Source organism: Westerdykella ornata, assembly GCF_010094085.1.
Source record: "Westerdykella ornata strain CBS 379.55 unplaced genomic scaffold EI97scaffold_18, whole genome shotgun sequence".
Classification (NCBI taxonomy): domain Eukaryota; kingdom Fungi; phylum Ascomycota; class Dothideomycetes; order Pleosporales; family Sporormiaceae; genus Westerdykella; species Westerdykella ornata.
The window spans coordinates 197,384-213,409 of NW_022986868.1; the positions used below are offsets into that span (position 1 = coordinate 197,384).

A 16,026-nucleotide genomic window follows, 5' to 3' on the forward strand; every position below is an offset into this window, starting at 1 on the left:
TACGCCACTAGAGCACAGTGTATTCAAGGCTGATGATACTAGATATAGGGACTTTTAAGCCAATCACGGCGTCTGCTATACCACTTCGACCCCTTGCTGCTCCTTCGGACATGAAAAGACGCAGTACATACTCCGTAGTATCTATCCCGTTTCCCGCCCCGTCCTCTATCCCGTACAACCGCAGACATGCAAAATCGCCTGCTTCACTCCTAGCGTCCCTGTGAACCAACCCTTCTGCATCTAAATCTATGGCCCCTTTAAAAATCCCGGCAAAGTTGAAGTGTTTTTTTTGGTGATGAGAAGGACTTCGCGCATTCCATGCACGTTAACCTGGACCTCTGTCCGGAGTAAAAATGCCGATAAGCGTTTCTGGTTGTTGTTCAATTGGGTTTATATTGGGGAAGTGGACTTTACGTGGGTCCACGGGTGTAGATATCTGGTACACTTGCTACAATGGTAGAGATATTCGGGACTACACGGTGGAGGAAACTTAGAGCTACTTCATCCGGCACTCCTCGTGAACTGTTGTATGCCCACTCCATCCGCCTGTAGAAGATACACATGTCCGTGCCCTAGCAACAACCAGCAGATTAACAGTTCCGCTCTAGGAACGACCCGCCCGACAGTGTCCTGCGATCAAGAGGTAGCACGGAAAGAAAGGGAGAGGGGTGTGGAAGCACCACGAGGCGACTGACTATACTCAACATATACACGTACAAAGCAGCTTAACCACTTGGGGCTGGCATCACCTTGGATATGGTACCAGACACCGCATTAATGCATTGGTAAGGAAATCCTGGATGCTGGGATGGGCGAGGAATCAAGACCATAGTTGTTGAGGAGGCAGTTATGCTATGAGTTCTGAGCCTTTGACAGGACTCGTTCCCTAGCCCGTGTTTGCACCAAAGAATGTGAAAAGCGATCGATAGAACCGTTGGATCAGCTCACCAGAATCCCAAACCCCTCCTAAGACAAGTGGGATAAGATGGGTATGCAAAATGGTATCTACATGCAACTACAAATCATACTTATGCAACGACCATGCCTCGTCTTCGCCGTCGTCATCATCTTCTTTGTCAGTATAAATCTCACCAGGACGACCAGCGTACTAGCAACCCACTCCCCCCTCCTCGAAATAACATCGCGAATAGACATAATGCTAAACATTGCTCAAAAGAACGACACCATGCAAGGCTAAGGGTATCAGGCACCAAAAACGCAAAACACAGCCAAACCCACCACCTTCCAGAAAAACCAAACAAAAGACGGACAAGGAAAGAAACGAGACTCGGCACCATCCCTCTACTCATCCCAGGGGAAGTCCACCACCTCCAACCGCGTACACGTCAAGTACGGCAACCCACCGCCACTCATCTCCAGCTCGAGGAAATTCCGCATCAGGGGCTTCACCACGTCCTTCGCCCTCTCCTTGAGCTCATCGATCCTCCTCTCGAACCGCCGCAAATTATCTCTGTTATACTGCTCCGGACACAGCCGCAGGAACCGCTTACATTCATCATGATTGAGGTAGCTCGACCCTCCCGTGCCGAGCAGGCGGAAGACGCGTCCCGTATTGAACGATGCTGCTGGGGCCGGCGGATGCGGCGCCGAACCGTCCACGCTCGGTCGCGTGCTGGAGCTCCCTGCTCTGGGCCTCGAGGACGACGAAGGCTTCAGTATCGGGGCGGGAGGCGGCGTCGTGTTCTCCGCCAGCCACTGCCTGAAGAGGCTCATGGCCAGCCAGTCGAGCCAGTTATTGCTCGGCGTGACGCGCTCCCCCCGACTGGTCGACAGCGTCAGGCGGAACAGCTTGCCCTCGATCTTCGCCTTGAGCTCCTCCAGCTCGTCGACCTTGTCTTCGATCAAGTCCATGACGGCGTCCGAGGTCTGGCCGCGTAATTGGTTCAGTCCTGCCGGCCACTGGCCCACGACGTGCACCATTGCCTCGGAGAAGATGGCTTTGCTGCGCGCCATGTAGCCTAGTTTGAGATAGCTCGGCGGGTACTTTGCAATCTGCTTCCACAGCCGGCCCTGGAAGCGGAGGAGATGGTGGTCCACCCTCGGCCCGATGACGTCCAGCGCGTCGTACATGTCGCCCAGGTGCAGCAGGGACTTGCACTCGACGTAGGCATTCGCAATGTTGATGGGATCCAGGGTCGGGGGGTAGTTGTAGAAGATGCGGAAGAGGTTGTCGTAGTCGCGGAAGGTGTCGTCGTCGGGGTCGGTGGCTGGGGCGGGGATGTGCAGGGAGGAGAAGTTGGCCATGCTGCGGAAGAAGCCGGTTGCGGGTGCGGCGGGCTTGGGCCGTGTGGTCGGTGGAGGGTGTGAGGGGGAGGCGTCACCGGCGAAGAGGGAGGGCTGGGGTTTCTATGATTGTTGTCAGTAGGTGGATGCTGGGTGGAGTTGGTATACGGACCTTCTGGACCAGCATGGGGACATCGTCCTCGCCCTTGCCCCAGTCCAACTCATACCTCCATCTTTTCTTCTCCGTCGCTGTAGAGCTATTCGGCAACCTCGCCAGTGCCGCCGCATTCACATTCACGTTCCCATTCCCAGGCGCACTCGCACTCCCCTCCCCCGAACTCGCCCACTCGTCGCTCAACCCCGCCTCGAAGAAGCCCGAGCATTGCGCAAGGATCAGCTTATGGAGCAGGTACCGCTGCTCCTTCCTCCCATTCGAAATCACAATCTCGACATCGCCCGTGTGCGTGAAGACGGGGAACTCGTTCTGCGACTGGTAGGAGGAGGAGGAGGATCCGCCAAAGTGCGAGCGGTGGCCTGGTCGATGCCGGCGCGAGGTGGAGCGCGACGAGTGCGATGTGACGGAGGGAGGGCGGCGGATGGCGAGGGTGCGGTCGGGGACCGCGGATTCGGGGTAGGACACCATGCGCGTATGTTGTGGTTGATAGATGTTTTGGTGTTGAGGCTCGCTATTTATCTCCCCAAGCCGCTTGAGAGGGCGCAATGTCTGACGAATTGCGAAGACTGAAGAATGAAGAATGGGAAGGTCTTTCTCTGCGTCGTCCGAGGGATTGTCGAAGACAGGAGGGCGCGTCCAATATGGGCTGCGTGGTTTGTTGTTCCTGCTGCGGTCTGCAGGCCTTGCAGGTGGTGCTCCCGTCGCGCAGGAGTGCACCCCGCTTTCGGTCGCGAGACTTCTCTGTGACTCGTGAAGACGTGCTCCTCGAGGAGGGAGCGGAGGTGCGAGAGCGTTTCAAGGGCGGTGCAACTGGAGACAGAGAGTGGCTGGTGGCGACGGTTTGGCCATGCCGGTCGAGTGGCAGCAGTGGCAGCAACTGGCAGCCAGCTGCGTGCATGTGCTTGTCCCAGGGTTCAGAGGTGGTTCGGCTGGAGCGAGGCTCCTTTTGGGGCCTTGCTTGGCTGGTCAAGGGCCTGCACGCAGCTGAGCACGAGGACTAATCACTTGCACCCTTTGGGAGATATTCGCCTCTGCTATGATCTCTAGTGTTGACTTGAGGATTTCTCAAGGAGAGACGAACTTGTTCTCGTTTCGTTGGAAATTTGCTTCTTGGATATCCAGCCTCGCTAGAGAGCTACACAGTAAAATCCCTAAATGCTAGACCATAAATACCTCTCGGGAAACCGCGAGGACCAATACCCCAGCGACCATCCCTCTTCCCAACCCATTATCCACACATCTAACCCCTTCTCCTTGCCGTCCGATTCCTCACCTCCGTCTGCTGCACCTTCAGCACGCTCCCCGCCTTCTCCACCTGCACCGACGAAATATAGTCCTTTCCACTCTCGTCCGCCGCATTCACCCCCGGCGTCGCCAACGCCGTCCCCTCCACCAGCACCATCTCCTCCTCGGGCACCTTCTCCGGGAGCTTGATCTCCGGCTTGCGCGTCCCGAACGGCGGATCGAACCGCTTGCGCAGCGTCGCAATCATCTTCTCGAACCAGAACCAGTTCAGTCCGTTTAGCGTCAGGTTCGACGCGAGGTAGCAGAGCGGGAGCCACAGAGGGATCGCCCGCTCGCCCGCGAACTGCATCACGTCGTCGAGGGGCGCGGCTTTGCCGACCTCCGGGTCCGTGAGAACGCTATTATGCCTGATTGTCTGGTAGATATCCGAGAACACTCGCACCGACTGGTAGGTGCCGTAGACGAGGCGCGCGGAGAAGAAGGTGAGGAGCAGCATGATGCCGTTGACGAGCTGGAACCTGCCACCGGTGAGATTGAGCTTGTCGCAGAACCAGTGGATGTTGAGGAACGGCGACGAGAGCTCGTAGAGGATGAAGACGGGCGCGTAGTAGTTTACAAAGGGTCTCTGTCGTCACATATCAGCAGGGAGCCTCTCTTTCGAGAATATGGAACCCACAAATCCCAACGAGAAGACAAAGAGCGCCGAAATGGCGTGGGCGAGCATGCCGACGCCAAAGATCTCCAGATGCTGCACCGTGATGACCAGATCCCACACAAAGTAGCCCGTAGCCATGCCCTGGATCAAGCCAGACCCCCCAGTGTATCCCAAGACCTTGCCTCGCCAGTCCATGCCTGCGCGCTCCTTGTCCTGCCACATGACATAGAGGGCGAGGATGTTGATGAGCGTGCTCTGCACAAACGAGACAACGTGCACATCCCAGTTGAGCTTCGTCCGGGCATTGAAGGACGTGTAGATCTGGGGGAAGAAGATGCGGGAGATGACGGGCGAGATGTACTTGTACGTGACATGGTAGAGCAGGAAGGCGAAGACGACCTCGTGGAAGTGCAGATGGAGCACCTGAAGGCCGGCCTTGTTGGCAAGTGCCTGCACATGTTCCGCTATCGCCGGTGGTGGGGGGATGGGGAAAGGGTCGCGCATGGCGGAGGGGTTGTGAATACCGAGGCGGATGCAAGGGCGGCGTGTCGGGCGGCAGTCGATCGATCTCTAAGTTGCGTTGCACGAGAGCGAGCGTCGCAGGATCGCGGGAGAAGGAGCAGGAAGGAAAGGAAGAAGAGAAGGAGAGGATAAAGGGTTATAGCAGGCAGAAGGCAGAAGAGGCGTGGAGCTCGGAGGTCAGTCAGTCAGCGCCGCATAGATGTGTTTGCGAGGCGTTGGTCAATCACACTTCACACTTGCCCAACAAGGCGAGAGTCGCGAGGCTGCACGCGAGAATCCTCATCCGCATCGCCCGCCCGAATGATCAAAGGCTGCCTCTTCATGCGATGCGCCGTACTAGGACTATTGCATCTGGGAGGTCTGCTGCTGCTCGGTAAAGCTGAGTAAATAGGTAGCCGTAGAGCATGGTTTCTGTAGCTCGAGAGAGGTTATTAGTGATGATGGTTGACATAGCTACCTGAGCGGTGCGGCGCAAGTCCCATCTCTTCTCTACATGCTACATACTATGCAAAGACGACAAGACAGGGTATCATATAAGTAAAAGAAACAGTGAGAACAGGGAAGGTATGACAGAGTCACTTTGCCTCCCCTACGATGTTATGTTTCAGCCAGCAGTCCCGGCACGCATCGTCACGCAGATGCTCCGCATACGCCTCCAGGAACAGTGCACCCAGATACGACGTCCGCTCGATCTGTTCCAGCAGAGAGTAGAAGTCCTGCAGCGTCTTGTAGCTTATGATTCGTTTGTCGTCGTTCGAGCACGGCACTTGCCTTTCCACTGTAGGCCCAGCTGCGATCCTGGTCGCGAGGGCTGGATGGATGCTTTTCGAAGAGGACATGGCGTCCGTGGCAGGCCTCGTGGTCTCTTTGGACGGGTTAGAGGACGAGGAAGGCGGCGTCGGTATACCGACATCCGGAACGATAGTGGATGTATCAAACAGCGCGTCGTCAGGTGACCGCGTGACATCGAATTCGAAAACCCCGTCAGAGCGCGTGTCCATGCCTGTATTCAATCCAGATCGTTCCTCACTGACAGCGTAATCTCGTGGCGCACTATTGTTGCGGTTCGAAACATCCTCTTCGTGCCCAAGGACCCTCTGTATGTTCATCTGGAGGCCGTACCACAGTGACCAAGACACCTCCGTTAACCCCGCGTCCATAGAAATCAAGCTCATAGCCAGCTTCATCTCGTGCTGATTCTGATACGGATACCACTTATTCAACCTGCTCTTCTTCCCGCCTGGGACTTGTTCGGCGTCCTCAACAAAGGGCTCCAGAATTCCCAGCTCGTAATTGACCTCCCAGGTAAGTTGCTCGTTCTGCTCCCTTTCACGCGACGAAACCACGGCATAGTCCCAGGTCAACCGCTCCGCCACCAGGAACAGCTTGCGCATGTGCGGCGTCACCTTGCGGGGTTGCGACAGACTGGGCACCGGTTGGGCGCAGGAGGCGTTGGAATCTTCCCATAATTGTGCAAACTTTCCCAAGAGTCGTGCGGCATCAATCCCAAGGGATATGGCACCCAATAGAAGTCCTGACATAGTCGGCTGTCGGGGTGCGGGGGATGTCGAACTGTAGGCTTAAATCCTTCGAATAGCTGCTGTTCCGGTCTGGCTGGCTTTGGCGCATGGTTTTGGTACGGCGAGCTATAGGGCTGTCTTGGAGCTGGCAGAGATGCATTGTTTCGGGACGACGAGCTATACGACTGCGTTGGAGCTGGTATGGGCGTGCTGTCCTGGTATGGCGAGCTATATAGTTTCGGAGCTGGCGGAGACGCGTTGTTTCCGTACGGCGCAGCTCTGCCATCGCACCTAGTTGATCGAGAAAGACGCGGTACCTTGGCCGGACTGTACGAGTTCCAAGTTGAGTCCGCTGCGCGTTTCTGCGAATTGGGTAGCATGTTGGTGGTGAATAGGGTGCCATATGTTTGGACACGCGACGCGACCCATGCAGCTCCAGATGGAAAAGCTCCGGGCTTGGCATGAGCTCTGCTCCACCAAAGCTCGATCCATCTCATGTCTGACGTCTGCAGTCATCGTGGCTCAGCGCAAAGACGTCCAAAATGAAAACCTTCAAAGACAGCTTCCTCAATTGCTCGGCTTGTCGAGCGCGACTGCTCAGACAAGGCCCAAAAAGCCCCCCGTCGCGCTCCTTCCCTCGCAGAGCATACACCCGTCCCGCCTTCGCACCGAAGCCCGCCCTCGACATCAAGCATATCCGCCAGAATCCAGGGCTCTACGCGCAAAACTGCATAGACAGGAACTATGCCGCACACAAGGACTCACCCTGGAAGATTGTCGAGCTACACGAACAGTGGCTCGCCCTGCAGCAGAGCGCCAGGAAGACGCGGGAGCGCAACAACCAGGTGCGGAGGAGATTGGCCGACGCAGCCGGGCGCAGTGGGGATGCGGAGGGAGATATAAGGCTGACGGACGATAAAGATGCGCTGCTGAGTGAAGCAAAGGCGCTCAAGGCCGAGCTGAGCGTCATTGAAGAGAAGGAAGCGGTGCTCCAGGAAGAAATGGAGAAGCTGGCGCAGGACCTACCGAACCTCAGTAGTACGGCGACACCTTTGGGAAGCGAAGCTCAGATCCTCGAGTACATCAATGACCACCCGGAGCCGAAGCCTGACAGCTCCGACCGTGTGTGGAGGTCACATGTGCATATCGGCTCAGAACTGGGCATCCTGGACTTCGCAGGCGCCGCGCAGACGTCTGGCTGGGGATGGTACTATCTCATCGGGGAGGGCGCCATGCTGGAGCAAGCCCTGATTCAGTACGCTCTTAGCGTTGCAAGAAAGAGAGGCTGGAGAACTGTCTCACCGCCTACGCTCGTCTACTCCCACATAGCCTCAGCATGTGGCTTCCAGCCCAGAGACCAGCACGGCGAACAGCAAGTCTACGCCATCGAGCAAGCCGAAAAGGACAAAGCGAAACCTCCCCTGGTCCTCGCTGGAACTGCCGAAATCCCTCTCGCCGGCATGAAAGCGAACCACACGTTCGAGGACTCCGACCTCCCCCTCAAGACCGTCGGCGTAAGTCGCTGCTACCGCGCCGAAGCAGGCGCCCGCGGCGTCGACACCAAAGGTCTCTACCGCGTGCATGAATTCACAAAAGTGGAGCTGTTCGCGTGGACACTACCAGACAGTAATGATGAGGAGCACTTCGACACCACCTCCCAACAATCCAGCTCAGACGCCATCTTCGACGAGATGCTCTCCATCCAGAAGGAAATCCTCCAATCCCTCGGCCTCCACTGCCGCGTCCTCGAAATGCCGACCCAGGATCTCGGCGCCAGCGCCACCAGGAAACGCGACATAGAAGCGTACTTCCCCTCTCGTCGGGAGAAAGAGGACGGCTGGGGCGAAGTCACGTCCGCCTCCATCTGCACCGACTACCAGACGCGCCGGCTGCATACGCGCGTAAAGCTGGAGAAGGCTGGGCGGAAGCTGGATTTCCCGTATACGCTGAATGGGACAGCGTTGGCGGTGCCGAGGGTGTTGGCGGCGATTCTGGAGAACCATTGGGATGAAGATCATGCTACGGTGACGGTTCCGGAGGTGTTGAGGCCGTTCATGGGCGGGTTGGAGGTGATTAGGGGGCACAATTACGCAACGGAAGAGTAGAAGGGCAATGTGTGCTCAGATGTCGGCTTCTCGCATGTAGTTGTATAGTATTGTAACTCTAAAATGGAGCCTTCTTCTTCAACGACCATGCTAGCACTTCAATCGCTAAACCCCTCGAATTCCTCCTCCTGCACCTGGTTCTTCTTCCTCACCTCCTCAATCATCCTCTTCAACTCCCTCTCCTTCGCCTTCTCCTCCTCGCTCATCTTCTTGACCCGCTCATGCTCCCTCCTCGCCTGCTTCTTCTCCCTCCGCACCTCCTTCGCCGCGCGCTGATCCTTCTTCTGCGTCCAAGCCGCCTCCCTCCTATCCTTCTTGCCGCCATGCACTTTCTTGGTCGCCGTCTTCTCCTCCCCACCACCCTCACCCTTCAACTCCGCCAACCTCTGCTTCTCCCTCACCTTATCCTTATGCGCAAAAGCATCCCAATCGATACTTACCCCCAAACTCCGATCCCCCTCCCACTTCTTCAACTCGGGCATACTCGGCAACCTCAGCAACCCCCACGCATTGCCCAACTCGGCCCACTCCAGATCGGCAATGCGGAAAATCGAACTCGCAGTGTGCTTGCTGTACGCGCGGACCCAGGAGACAAAGCCGCGCTGCGCCTTGTCGAAGATGGCGCGGTCGGTTCGGACGACGGCGCGGATCTCTTCCGTGAGGCGCTGGGCTTCGGGGGCGGAGATGGAGATGGAGGGGTTGGTTAGCGGGGAGATGGGCGTCTGTCGGACGCGCAGGAATTCGATGTAGTCTTCTTCTCTGCCGGGAGTGAGGAAGGTGACTGCTAGGCCTTTTCTGCCTGCGCGACCTGCACGGCCACATCGATGGATGAAGGTCTTTGGGTCGGAGGGAGGGTCGAGTTGGAGGACTAGATCGACGGAGGGGATGTCCAGGCCTCGGGCTGCTACGTCTGTGGTAAGGAGGATGGAAGGGGTCATGCAGTCGATGAATTTGGAGAAGTTCTTGCGGCGCACTTTATCGGGATGTTTGCCGTGGAGTGGGATTAGGGTGAACCCAGGAAGGATGGCGGGGAGGATGTGTTGGAAGTAGTCGACCGAGTAGCAGGTTGAGAGATATAATATCGTCTTTTGCGGTGTGGGATTCAACGAGGCGAGCAGCTTCTGAATCGACGGGAGTTTGTGCGTGGGTGGTGTGATGAGGTACGACATTTGGAGACTAGCGGGCGTGCGCTTGTCTTCGATTTTCGCACTGCCTTCGGGTCCGTTGGCGCTGGATCGCGCTTTCACCTTGACGGCGATGCGGACGGGATTGCGCAGACCGACGCGGACGAGTTGGTCGACGGCTTCGCTGACGCTGGCGCTGAAGAGGCCGGTACGGCGCTGCTTGGGGAGGCGGGAAAGGATCTTCTGGAGGTCTTCTTTGAATCCTAAATCCAGGAGGCGGTCGGCTTCGTCTAGGACGAGGACATCGAACGAGGATTGGGGGCAGTGGACGTGGGGAGAGGAAAGGAGTTCCAGTAGTCTTCCAGGGGTGCCGATGAGAACATTGGGGGATTTCTTCAGAAACGTGCTGAGATCTTGCGCCGGGGTTACGGATCCGCCTAGGAGGAGTTGGGGGACGACTTTGAGGGTTGAAGCGGGATAGACGGGCAGGGGAGTGGAATCGGCATCGGCCATGGGGCTATCTTCCTCCTCTTCAGTCTTCAGGAGGGCAGCAGACGGACTGTGGAAGTTCAATAGTGACACCAGGACTGTATGTATCTGCGTGGCGAGTTCTCTAGTAGGAGATATGACGATAGCACCGACGTGATGCTTCTTGATGGGTGCATCCAGACGTAATAGCCGCTCAACAACGGGGATAAGAAAGGCGAGTGTCTTTCCTGACCCTGTGACTGCTTCGACGACTACATCTTTATTCCCCATGAACAGTGGAATGGCGGCTTCCTGGACAGGCGTGGTCTTGGTGAAACCCATAGCTTTTATGGCGTCCAGTATCCATTCTGATAATCCGGGAGTGAGCGCATCCCATTGCCGGCGACGCTGTGCATCTGATTTTGTCTCTGGCGCCATGATATCTCTTCCTTATACCGGCGAGCGAGTCCTTCCTGGGACGTTGGGTATCCCTCGTTGTATGGAGTTGAAGTTTCTTGGGGAATTTTATTTTATTTGCCGTTCCGAAAGAAACTGTGGCTGCTGTGGCTGAGCCAATTTCTGTGGCGGTGCGATTAATCGAAATGTGGAGTCGCTCGGCACGTGCCCGCTTTGATGCAACTTGGAGCGTTCGGAACAGGACGCAAGTTGATCGCAAGAGATGTAGTCCTCTCTATGTACTGAAGCCGCTTTCATCCTCTTCGTCCTCCATTGATTGTATCAAGTGCACATGTTTCTGAGTAGCCATCACCGCCAAGACGGATCGACCTCAGCTCCGAGCCTCTGACGAAGCTGACCTCGACCTCCGAAAAAGTTCGTCCAAAGCGCAGCCTGCTCCTCCGATCCTCAACCACGCCGCCTCTCAATCTCCTAGCTGAGGCTGCGGCTCCTCCTCCACTGTGGCCTCCTCTCCTCCCTCAGACGATGCGCCCCGACCGGACGAAACCACATCCATCCTGGCTTCCGTAGCGCCAGTAACTCCATCATCTGACACCACCTATGCGCCGACGTCGCCAACCTCCATAACTGACGTGGATATCGACCCGCCCTCGAACACAGCCTCGCGACACCGCTCAAGGCGACCGGACCGTCACACATTCCTTGAAAACGTCGCATACCTCTGCACGCGCGCAGGGCAGTCGCTGACTGGCCTCGTTCGGACACCCCCTCTCCCCTCCTTCGCCCACTGCTGGCAGCAGGCCATGGCTTCCGTCAAGCAGTACCAGGTGCCCCGGACGCCGCGGGTGATATCACCCTCTCCAACTCCATCAGAAATAAGTGGAAAGGATGGGTATTCTGGGCCTGTGACGCGGTCCGCAGCAAGGATGAATAGAAACATGTCTACAACACCGCGGATTGATGAGGACTCGTCGGGATCGGATCCGGAGAAGAGGGCGCGGACTAGGAGCAGGAGTCCGCCTGGAAGCAGACGGAGAAGGATGAGTGGGCTCAAGTCGAAGCAAGTTGGTCCGGGAAAGAAGGGGGAGCTTGCTTTGCCGAATGGGACGGTCAATGGGCATTTGTCGCCCGCGGCTGCGAATAAGGACTACTGGCGGGAAATGAGCAGAAGTCCGAGTCCATTAGGTCTAATCCCAATACACAAAAAATGGAGGTCATTTGTAGGTGATTCTGTCTCGAAAGAGTTATACAGGCTGACAGAACAGATCCACAAACATGAGATTCCACGCAAAATCCTGCACGTCTCCATTGGCTTCCTCACAATCTACCTCTACTGCACCGGGCGCCAACCAAGCCAAATACACCCGGTCCTTTTTTCTCTGCTGATACCCATTGCTGCCACCGACTTTATACGACATCGGTATTACTCTGTTAATCGCTTCTACATTCGCTGCCTGGGAGCCCTGATGCGGGAGTCCGAGGTCGACGGCTGGAATGGTGTCATTTCCTACCTTCTCGGTGCCTGGACAGTTCTTCGCTTCTGCCCCAAGGACATCGGCGTCATGAGTGTACTGCTGCTCAGCTGGTGTGACACGGCAGCGTCCACATTTGGCCGGCTCTGGGGCCATCGGACATGGCGCGTTCGAAAGGGCAAGTCTCTGGCCGGGACCATGGCCGCCTGCGTGACTGGCGTCATCACGGCCTCGCTGTTCTGGGGCTGGCTAGGGCCGCTCATGGCCTCCTACAATACGGGCGAGAACAGCTTCGCCTTTCAGGGCGTCCTTGCGCTACCTTCCAAGGCACGTGAGGCCTTGGGCTTGAGCTTCTCGCAGGCGTCTGTGGGCGGATATCTCGCTCTCGGCGCCGTGTCGGTGTGGGCCGGAATCGTGGCATGCGCCAGCGAGGCTGTGGATCTGTTTGGCTGGGACGATAATTTGACGATTCCGGTGTTGTGTGGAGCGGGATTGTGGGGTTTTCTGTCCATATTTGGATGAGGCATTGGCCGATTTTTGTTGTGTTACAAGCCTAGCATTTCCTTGTTTACTTTCTCTATATTTATGTTTCGGTGGACGGCTAGACAATCATGCCCGCTGTTCCTAAGGCATTGGTGGGTTTCGGGGCGTTGCGCGGGTGGGTAGATGTTGGTGGATTTGGCTAGATCTCGCTCTCCCATCTGAGTGTAAATTATATGCGGTTACGATCTCTCGGGTTCAAGTAGAAGCACAATCCCTTATTTGGGATGTGGCCTAATCGGTACTTTCTTGGTTATGAAAGAGAAGTCGCTGGGATGGCAGAAAGTTACTTCTTTCACATTTATTTGGTTATCTGTCTATCTCCTCCTTGTACAGTACAGCGTATGAGTCGTTAGGTGCAAGGCTCAGAAAACCAACTATATTCCCCTATATTGACAATACTCAATAGGAGTACGTACTTTTGCTTGGATATTAGAAGGTAGACACTTCGCCTTCCCAAGTAGTAGTTGCCTTTGCTCAACTGTTGGCCAACGTGTACACCTTCCTCACATTAAATTGTTTCATCTCTCACAAGACTTCCACTCGTGTGTGACTGCACCCAAACAAGCGCATCGAGTATGTCACACCAACCCCATAATTTCTCACGCGCCACCTCGGCCCGCGCCACTAAGCACCTGTGGCGACGAATGCGTGAATGACAGCTATGTAGATATGACCGGATTCGGTAGCGTGCCTGTGTACGCCCACGCTTTCAGTGTCTTACTTTTAGGTCGCGCGGCTTGTCTCTCCATATACATTTCTGAAATTAATTTTCAAGACGAGGGTTCATTAGAGCTGTGATACAGGACACCCACGCGATCGCGGTACACCGATAGATTTGCGGATCTCCATCGATCGATCGGAAACCTGGTAAGGTGGTGAAAGGCTGCCCCACCATCTCTTTCGCGTCCGCCTCCGCGCCTCCCGACCGCTTGGGCTACGCAGCACTCCATACTTAGCAGTATTCACCACTACCGCCACTTCGCCTTTGCAACTTCTTCCTCCGTTTCTCTTCTTCCCGCTGCCTAATAAACGTTCTTCGCCGCACAAACCTCCCATAACCCAAAAGCTCGCATCCACGCTCCCGCCCGCACCGCACTGCAACTCGGTTCCCCACTTCCGGATCGCAGCACACCACCACGACAACCGCATACCCACCGCACAACCCACGGACAATCATACACACAGACTTTCAAAAATGAGTTCGGCAGCCGCGTCGGCGGCCCTGCTGAAGAGGCAGTTCAAGGAGATGGCGAGCGGGAAGGAGATTGTTCCGGGGATAAGCTGCGGCATCGTCGACGACAATGTGTATGAGTGGGAGGTGATGCTCATGCTGAATGATGATATGAAGCTGTATGGGGGTGGGTATTTTCCTTGCAGATTCTTCTGGGTACATTGGTGGCGGGGTTGAGGAAAAGAACCTGGGGAGGGACAATAAAGAATATGTATATGTTGTGTACATCGAGGAAGAGCATGGTCGATGGAGGAGTAGTGGATATCACGATATGAAAGATGAAAGGCTAACTGAACATCTAGGCGGCTTCTTCAGAGCCCGACTCTCCTTCCCGCTAGACTACCCACACATGCCACCAAAAATGCGCTTCGAAACCCCAATCTTCCATCCAAACAGTACATCCCTCAACCCCCTCTTCCCTCCTCACCCTCCACTAACAATCCCCCAGTCTACCCCAACGGCGACGTCTGCATCTCCATCCTGCATCCCCCCGAAGAAGACCGGTACGGCTACGAATCCGCCGCGGAGCGCTGGTCGCCCGTCCAGACGCCCGAGACGATCCTGCTCTCCGTGATAAGCATGCTGTCGAGTCCGAATGACGAGAGTCCGGCGAACGTGGAGGCGGCGGCGCTGTGGAGGGAGAATCCGGCCGAGTTTAAGAAGAGGGTGAGGAAGTGTGTTAGGGATAGTTTGGAGATGGAGTAGGGGAAGGAGGTGTGTTGTGTGATGAGGGGGAAGAGGTGGGGGAGGATTGGTTGGAAGGATGCGTGGTTTCTGTTGTGGAGCGGATCAATAGGGTTTGTGGATGGGAGAGGGTGAGATCATATATCATGTTGAAGCAGAAGGAAGACCAGAACCGGGTGTGCAGACCACGGTACTGGGGGAACTGTGAATGTACCGTCTGGCGGCCCCCGGGCGCTATGTGCATACATACATTACATTGCATGGAACGATATCGTTCCTATTCATTCTCCATTTCTCGTCTCATATCGCTTTCCGTGTGCATTTCAGCGAGTATCTATCTCTTCCTTCTTTTCCATTCCATTGACAAGGTCGAGAAATTCCTCTTTATCTTCAGGAGACCTTTCCTGTGGCTGTCATTGACCAAATCTACTCATCTGGAGAACGCTACACGGGTACGAAAACCTTTACCCCCAGAACTCGCAGCACTTAATGGGGGACGTCGGATATGTGGTACTGAAGTGGATTTCCGACTAACTCCCTAGTAAACCGCGAAGGTCCTTTTGCCGTGGTTGTCCTAGCACCTCGAACCGTATCCATCTCACACACTCACACATCTCCCTCCAGGAAAGAACAAGGTCGTGCCCCTACAGTACACCCGCGTTGGCAAGACCCGATGGAAGGAGTTTTCCAGCGACTTCATTCGCTGTCAAGAGCCAAGGAGTAGAGAGATAGAAGTTACTGTCCGCTCAATCCCACTCGTTCTTCGGTTCCAAGATTCTTGCTTTTGCGTTTGGATGACATTGGAAGAATCACGGAACCAAAGTCACGAGGATATGCGTTGATAAACCCTCCGCTTTTCAAATCTACCGTGTACCTATACCGTCACCCAGCCCAAGGCATCCGTCAGACACTTCACCATCCACTATCTCACTTCCCGCTAGCTCTCCAGGCCACGACGCCAACCACCAGCAAATTCCAGATTCTCTACCCACGGTGAAGAGAAAGGGCTACCCGGAAGACGGAGAGATTCAAGGCAAGAAAAAGAGTGAGCATCAGACTGGACTTCCACCCTGAATCAGTCATCAAAATGATTCCTCGTCCCAAACATCCGTCCGTCGCGTACTCCAACTCGAGCTTGAAACGGATGGGGAAGTATAATCGAAAGAAAGGTTTCCAATTGCAATGTCCTACACCCCACCCCACCACATCAAGAGACCAGCTATGCGAAAGACGTTTCCATGCCGGCCGCGAACAGGGACTCGTCAAAAGGAGACAGAGACGGAGTCATCGGAGCAGTGTACTACTACGCAGAAAGCGAGTCCTTTGTCGTCCCTATCGCAAGTAAGGCAATAGAAACAGGCTCCGTGCTATCTGTATTCTAGCTCAACCTGAGATACAGTGCACAACGTCACTTGAAAATTGCCGGATTTCCTACTAACGCTAGAGAAGCTTTGGTAAACTAAGAAAGCGTGTCCAGGCTCGAGATTAGGTATCTGATGTTCTTCGAAGAGGAAACTGGCTCTGTCAGCCTGCGTTCTAGCTCTGTCTCCGTTGTACCGTACTAGATGATTACAGGCACGGTATCAATCTAGTGGCATAGACATAGAACAATGCTTAGGTA

The 16,026-nt window shown here is 55.5% G+C and overlaps 8 protein-coding genes across 8 annotated transcripts; 3 read left to right on the forward strand and 5 right to left on the reverse strand.

The window, feature by feature from the left end:
- Positions 1–972: 972 nt before the first annotated feature.
- Positions 973–3,323, reverse strand: EI97DRAFT_401742 (uncharacterized protein). Its single transcript, XM_033796470.1, has 2 exons — positions 2,417–3,323; positions 973–2,367 (listed from the first exon to the last, which is right to left on the reverse strand). Exons 1-2 carry the CDS (start codon positions 2,885–2,887, stop codon positions 1,303–1,305), a joined length of 1,536 nt encoding a protein of 511 aa, XP_033652218.1. The 5' UTR covers positions 2,888–3,323; the 3' UTR covers positions 973–1,302.
- Positions 3,324–3,460: 137 nt separating this feature from the next.
- EI97DRAFT_401744 (DUF887-domain-containing protein) lies at positions 3,461–5,040 on the reverse strand. The gene is made up of 2 exons (XM_033796471.1): positions 4,341–5,040; positions 3,461–4,289 (listed from the first exon to the last, which is right to left on the reverse strand). Exons 1-2 carry the CDS (start codon positions 4,821–4,823, stop codon positions 3,660–3,662), a joined length of 1,113 nt encoding a protein of 370 aa, XP_033652219.1. The 5' UTR covers positions 4,824–5,040; the 3' UTR covers positions 3,461–3,659.
- Positions 5,041–5,330: 290 nt separating this feature from the next.
- Positions 5,331–6,749, reverse strand: EI97DRAFT_434916 (uncharacterized protein). The gene has a single exon (XM_033798742.1). It carries the CDS (start codon positions 6,380–6,382, stop codon positions 5,417–5,419), a length of 966 nt encoding a protein of 321 aa, XP_033652220.1. The 5' UTR covers positions 6,383–6,749; the 3' UTR covers positions 5,331–5,416.
- Positions 6,750–6,853: 104 nt separating this feature from the next.
- Positions 6,854–8,543, forward strand: EI97DRAFT_434917 (seryl-tRNA synthetase). The gene has a single exon (XM_033798743.1). The coding sequence runs from the start codon at positions 6,904–6,906 to the stop codon at positions 8,464–8,466; it is 1,563 nt and encodes a 520-aa protein (XP_033652221.1). The 5' UTR covers positions 6,854–6,903; the 3' UTR covers positions 8,467–8,543.
- EI97DRAFT_434918 (ATP-dependent rRNA helicase spb4) lies at positions 8,294–10,773 on the reverse strand. The gene has a single exon (XM_033798744.1). It carries the CDS (start codon positions 10,494–10,496, stop codon positions 8,565–8,567), a length of 1,932 nt encoding a protein of 643 aa, XP_033652222.1. The 5' UTR covers positions 10,497–10,773; the 3' UTR covers positions 8,294–8,564.
- A 415-nt stretch (positions 10,774–11,188) lies between these two features.
- Positions 11,189–12,469, forward strand: EI97DRAFT_380934 (uncharacterized protein; the record flags this gene model as incomplete). Its single annotated transcript, XM_033795783.1, has 2 exons — positions 11,189–11,695; positions 11,741–12,469. Coding segments are annotated over 2 exons (1,236 nt in total), but the record flags the coding sequence as incomplete, so codon positions are not given.
- A 743-nt stretch (positions 12,470–13,212) lies between these two features.
- EI97DRAFT_96799 (uncharacterized protein) lies at positions 13,213–13,563 on the reverse strand. Its single transcript, XM_033803244.1, has one exon. It carries the CDS (start codon positions 13,438–13,440, stop codon positions 13,261–13,263), a length of 180 nt encoding a protein of 59 aa, XP_033652224.1. The 5' UTR covers positions 13,441–13,563; the 3' UTR covers positions 13,213–13,260.
- Positions 13,564–14,520, forward strand: EI97DRAFT_96800 (ubiquitin-conjugating enzyme E2 G1). Its single transcript, XM_033803245.1, has 3 exons — positions 13,564–13,848; positions 14,024–14,116; positions 14,170–14,520. Exons 1-3 carry the CDS (start codon positions 13,686–13,688, stop codon positions 14,424–14,426), a joined length of 513 nt encoding a protein of 170 aa, XP_033652225.1. The 5' UTR covers positions 13,564–13,685; the 3' UTR covers positions 14,427–14,520.
- Positions 14,521–16,026: the final 1,506 nt, after the last annotated feature.